Raw genomic sequence first — 6,397 nt, forward strand, 5'->3', positions numbered from 1 at the left:
CAACACCGAGGGTTGTGATCCCGTTGCTGGTCCTGGTCCGGTACGGGCGCGACACTGAGGGTTGCGATCCGTTGCCGGACACGAAAAAAGACAGAAAGGAAAAAAAAAATTTTGATTTCATTTAACGGTATGTGTTTGGGATGCTGATTTACTTTCCATGGGATTGCAGCCCATGAGGATTGTGTCCTTTCCTTTGTCAGTCTCCTACACGGCCAGTGACATTAGGAGACATTGCACAACCAACCCTCACAGGCATCTTAATAGCAGAACAATTTTAATATTTCAAATAACAATAGTTCCTTTTTCTCAAGTATTGATCCAATCATAATGAAAAACATTAATTTACTATATTTTAACCCTAGTTTCTCATAAGGCAATTGGCTTTAATTCTGTCAGATCATTGCAACTTAAACATACTTCAATGTAAAAATTAAATTTTATTGTTTCTAAAAATAAGCAAGATTGGCTTTTAATCTGTGATTCAGTTATTTTGTGATTTCTTTGTTTTATTATAAACCTTTTCATTACTATAAGTAATAGCAGTGCCCCAGAACTTTCATATAACAAGCCTCAACATTACACTGATTTGGAGGTGAATCAAACGCTTTAACCACTTGGGCAGAAATATTTTCTAACATGGCTTTCCTGAGAAGGAGAGGTGCTGCTGTAAAACCACCATTTGTATGAGGGAAAGGGTTGTGGAAAAATAGAATTAAAAGATAATACATGACATCATGGCCACATAACTCCCAGGGCAGTTAATGATCATGTTAGCCATTAAGAAAGGGTTTCCTGACAGGTAAAAAATGACTACCAGAATAAATTATTAATTCATCATCTTTTTTTATAATGCCCTTTAATATAGTTGCATGATGACTACGAGGGTGGTCTGAGGTTATAATGGAGCTGAAAAGTTCCTTCTGTGCAAGTACTTACCATTGTTTTATTTCCTCACACTCTTCAATCCAGTAGGATGCTGTGCCGGTTTGTAGCCTGGGACACCGGGCTGTGCCGCCTAGGTTTGTGTGAGTGCACTCTGTGATGCTCACAGGAGGACTAAATCACCTGCAGACGCATTTCTCAGAACACATCCCTGTCCCTAAGTGATGCATGACTCTACTAGCAGTTTCCCAGCTGTTTTTAGCTGCTTAACTGTTTTATCAAAGGAAAGATTATGGGGAAATTCAAGATGTAAAGTAGATAAAGCAGGAGCTACCCCAAGGAGAGGGGGTCTGTTAGAGCTCTAGCAACCAGGACAGGCTCTTAGGCTCAGCTCTCGTTTGCGTGGGGAGATGCAGAGGCAGCGTGCAGCCTACAGAAATAGAGTGCACGGGGTAACTTTCTGTCTCCTTCCAATCTAGAGTTTTTCTGGTCTGTACAGTGTGGGGTGGCACTGGGCTTTCTTGGGTTGGTAGGTCACTTCTGAGGCCCCGCTGCAGTCTGCAGCAAGGAGCATTTGATCTCTGCCTCATCTTTGGAAGGCTCTGTCACTGACCCCCTCGGTCAGTAGGAAGACATTTATTTTTCAGTTTTAGAAAAATTATTTCCATGTTTAGAGTGAATTTCATCTGAACCTTGATGTTGGTCTGCTGCTCTCAGAGCTGAATTCCTGCAGAGCTTTTTGGGAGCTTTTATAATTATAGATGTTTCCCTAGGAATAGTGATTTTGAATCCGCCAGGAGCAAGGATTGGAATCCTTACCTGGACACCTTTATTCCTCAGGTAGTCACCGTTGCTCTTCGCCGTCCCAGTGGGAGTGTCCTGAGGAGAAGGTTTTTTAAGTCTTGCAGTTCACAGGTAAGTGGGGAAATTTGTATTCTGAGGAATATTTTTGTTGAATTTGGCAGTAGTTTAGTCACGTGCGGTGGGGGCAGTATTATCCCGCTGTCATCTGATGCTCCCATCAGATGAGGATAAAGGACATTTATGCACACCCTGTTGCAGAAATTCAGATAACTGGGCTTGCTGGGCTCCTCTAAACTGTGACCTCTGCATTCAAGCTTTGTTCAGTTCTTCCCTTTGCGATCTTTTTCTTTTTTGTTGTGTTTTGGTTATAGTTACATTTTTACTGTTTGGTGGTAACATGCTTAAGTCCTTAGGAGCATCCAGTATTAACTCTGTTTCCATCGTCCCCGTGGTTTGTTAACTCAGCCCCAGTGTGTGGATGTAGTTTTCAGATCATTCCTCAGGGCTTATTTCCTTTTGTCTTCATAGATATTTTTCTTTTAAAAACAATACTGTTTTTATTACTGGTAATTTGAAAAACATAGAAGAATAGAAAGAAAAAGAATTAACCTGCAGTCTGATGCCAAAGGCAATTACTGATATTTTGGTATATTTCCATTTCTAAGTATATTTAAACATACAATTATGTGTGCATTAAAAATATATGTAAATAATTTTCTGTCCTGATTGTTGCATGTAACTCTCTATAACAAGAATGCTATAAAACTTAATGGAAAATACTGATGGATTTGACTGCATAAAAAATTTTAAATTCCATAAAGAAAATGTTCATCAAGTTAAAGACAAAGTTGGAAAAAGTATTTTACTATTTATGTCTGATAGTCATTTTTTTTATAAGAAACTTACACAAATCAAGGAAAAGATAAACACCTTAATAGAATGACAGATAAAAATATGAAAAAAATGCTTGGCCTCACTTAGAATCAATGAAGTACAAATTAAAAAGGGACACTGTTTTCTACCTATCAGATTGTCAAGATTAAAAAGAAAGAGTACCCAGTTTGGGAAGGTGTGTGTAGAAAACAGGGATTCTCATAACTTGTTAATGTGAATATAAGTTGGACCAGTGTTACTGTAGGAGAATTTACCATTATATTTTTGATATATTTAAAAATATATCTTAACCCACTAATTTTATTTATGAGAATTTATTCTATGGAAATAAGACAAATGTTCAAAGGTATAAGTGTTTATTTATGTAGGGATTGGTTAAATTAAGGCATATCCATATATTAGAAAATTATGGAGCTTTAAAAAGTATGACATGGGTGTATGTTTATTCTGTGGAGTATCAGTAGGTTCTCGAGTGGTGGCATGGGGCTTTCACCTGCCTGTAATCCTGCACCGACTGGGCCAATTGTCGAGCTAGGGCTGGGTCTGGAGCTCACAGAGCCCTCAAGCCCATTGTCCAGACTGGGTCACAAGCCCTTCACATGCCAGGCTGGATCCCCAGACCCCTTACATGCCAGGCTGGGTCCCCAGACCCCTCACACACAGGTCTATGAGCTAAGTAACTGGCCAAAAGGTCCTTGGAGCCATAGGTCAGAGAGTATGACCTTGTGCAGCAAATGCCCGAGGCAGTAGACACTAGCCAAGGTGGCGGTGCTGCCCGTACACACTAACTCCACCTACACACAACCTATTTACAAAGAATGCGCCACACCACTCCCAACCAGACCTGAGGCGAGATGGCCTGATTAAATTATTCTATTTTCCCAGCAGGTGGGTAGCAGTTGAAGGTCAGGGAGGAGAGTACGACCTTGTGCAGCAAATGCCCGAGGCAGTAGACACTAGCCAAGGTGGCGGTGCTGCCCGTACACACTAACTCCATCTACACACAACCTATTTACAAAGAATGCGCCACACCACTCCCAACCAGACCTGAGGTGAGATGGCCTGATTAAATTATTCTATTTTCCCAGCAGGTGGGTAGCAGTTGAAGGTCAGGGATTACCTGTATTTGAAACTATAGCTTCTCCCTGGAACATTCTGTCACCCATCTTTTTCCATAAAGCAACAAACCATCTTTTGTTTGAAATAAACATTTCATATTTTGAGGCAGACATTGTTTTTAGGCAACTTTAAGTGGAAATTTTGATCATTATTGTGGGAATCTTTCTGACAGGAAATGTTATAAAGTTATTTTGATGGCCTATTGAAAATTGGACTATCACAAGGCAGAGTCTCAGGGGCCTGAACATGTCTATTGTGTCAAAGTTCCTCAGTGGTTTTGATGTGGACTATTGGTTTAGATTTTTATATAATTTTTTTCCTAAATGCTAACCTTTTGTTCTCAACCTCTTTATCGAATACTCTTTCCGTTCCCTATGTACGGATGGGCTTTCATAATTATTAAATGCCTGTGTGTCTGTAGGTACCAGTAGTCCCTATGCGTCCTCCAAAACAAAACATATTAAAGGTTACTTGCATGTCAGAATTCATGGCATGCTCTTTTCCTTTAAACTCTAGAAAGTCTCTTTGAAAGGTGTGAAAGTTCTGTTTCATTACTTCTGCAGACATGATTTCACAGTGACAGAATTATAAAATGTCACGTGATCTAGAGGGACACAAGTGTGTACAGTATTTGATAAGACTAAGCATTTTGTCTTCTAGGTCTTACTTGACTGGATGATGAAAACTGGGTACCACACGTCCCTGTACGGCCTTTCCACCTCCTTTCCCAGAAGGCCTCTGGAAGTGGAGGGAGGCCGGTCGCTGGAGGACATAGGAATAGCTGTGGATACTGTACTCAACGTGGAAGAGAAAGAGCAGAGCAGCTAGTTAAGAAATGAGAACTACCTGTTCTACACGAGCTCAGTTGTGCCGTGACCTTACGGGACAATAAAGGACTCACACTGAGACATGCCGTACCTTGACTGATTGCTTTAATGTCACGGGACCATTCGGACATAAAGGATAAGTTAGAAAAGGGTTGTTCTCTGCATATAATAATTTGTGGAAGGGCCATCTTGTAATGTACCAAATGAGAACGAGGTAAAAATGTATACAGTAGGCATTATTTTTTTTCCCAGCTGACATCATTTCTCAGTATGTTAAAAAACAAAATCATAGGACTTTGATTTCTGCCTCTTCAGTCCTTCTTACCACACAGTGAGTATTTCACAATTCAGTCAAACCCTTCAAAGTCTTTTAAAAAGGAGTGTTTATTCTGCTGTATTTCTAGAAATTAAAATTTTTAAAGAAGTTTCAAAGCTCTTTAAGGCTTTAAAGTTCCTTTTGATAAGTATGTATTACTGTTTACTCAACTAATGTTTGCAATTTAAATAATTTTGCCTTGTATTATAACATTTACAAAGTTCCAAGTGGATCAGTATTTTAAAAAATAAAACTATGAAAGCATTAAAACATAGGTGAAGTTTTAAAAAATATATCTGGTCACTTCCTTTTCCTGCTTATAAACCTGTAATGGTGTACTCGTGCACTCTAGTGCCAAGTTCAAACTCCAAGTGTGGCATGAAGACTTTTAATTTTGTTCTAATCACTCCTTTTTTTCTCTTCCCATGCTCTGTCTTAAAAGTCTGCTCTCGTGATGCCTCTGTGTATTGCCTTTTATTTAATGCTCCTTTATACCTGTTCTGTAGCTTTTCTTTTCTTTTTTTTTTTCCTTTTTGTCTTTTTTACTGACCAGTAACGGGATCGCAACCCTTGGTGTCGCGCCCATACCGGGGACTGGCAATGGGATCGCAACCCTCGGTGTTGCGCCCGCACCTCGCTCAGCCAGCGAGCGGGAACCAGTTTCCACATGGGATCTGTACCCTCAGCGGGAGCGCCGCCGCGCTCCCAAGCGGTGCACTCTCCAGTGTGCCACTGGGCCAGCCCTTCTGTAGCTTTTCAAAGTCAGAAAATTAAAAGTCACCCATAACCCCAATACCCAGAGATAAGTAAGCATGGCTGACATGGTTTTCTGTATGTCCCACCAGGCTTTCCTATGCTTGTATACACATAAGTGAGAAAAAGAGACCCCACAGTTTTAGACCCCAGGCCTGCAGATCAGGAGGAACTGGGTTTGAGAGCTGTAAACTCTACCCTAGGAGTGTCATCTGCCCCTGGACCTCCTGAAGATAATAAGATTCTGGACTTTGAGCTGATGGTGTAATGGGATGAGACTTCTGTGTTCCTTGTGAGGGGGTGAATGTATTTTCAGTTGGGGGCTAGAGGGCAGAGTGGGAGCCAGCCTCCAAGATAGTCCCCAATGGTCCTTCTCAGTATTCACACCCTGTCCTTTCCCGCAATGTGCAGGGTTGATCTGTATGACCAGCAGAATCAACGAGCCATGGTGTGTCCCTTCTCAGATGAGAGGATGAAGGACTGAAGCTTCGGTCTTGGTTCTCTCTGTCCCTCTTCTCTGACTGTCTCATTGCTTGCTCTGGTGGAAACCACGTTGTTAGCCACCCCATGGACAGAACCACCTGCCAAGGAACTGACGCCTTCTGACCCCAACTCCGGGAGTGAGCTCTAAGTGCATCCGCTGGCCCCAGCCCTGTCGGGAGACTGCAGGCCTGGCCGACACCTTGATGGCAGGTTCACAAGAGACCTTGGGCCAGAACCGTTTAGCTGAGCTGCTCCTGGATTTCTTTTCTTTTTTTTTTTTTTTTTTAAAGATGACCGGTAAGGGGATCTCAACCCTTGG

At 41.5% G+C, this 6,397-nt stretch overlaps 1 protein-coding gene across 1 annotated transcript in view; it reads left to right on the top strand.

The window, feature by feature from the left end:
• Positions 1-5,133, top strand: part of UBXN8 (UBX domain protein 8) — a 37,081-nt gene extending 31,948 nt beyond the window's left edge. The window contains exons 7-8 of the mRNA XM_008591273.1: positions 1,723-1,797; positions 4,360-5,133. Coding sequence (XP_008589495.1) covers positions 1,723-1,797; positions 4,360-4,527 — 243 coding nt within the window. The 3' untranslated portion in view covers positions 4,528-5,133. The remainder of the gene's footprint in view (positions 1-1,722; positions 1,798-4,359) is intronic.
• Positions 5,134-6,397: the final 1,264 nt, after the last annotated feature.

Source organism: Galeopterus variegatus, unplaced genomic scaffold (genome assembly GCF_000696425.1).
Source record: "Galeopterus variegatus unplaced genomic scaffold, G_variegatus-3.0.2 Scaffold6803, whole genome shotgun sequence".
Classification (NCBI taxonomy): Eukaryota; Metazoa; Chordata; class Mammalia; order Dermoptera; family Cynocephalidae; genus Galeopterus; species Galeopterus variegatus.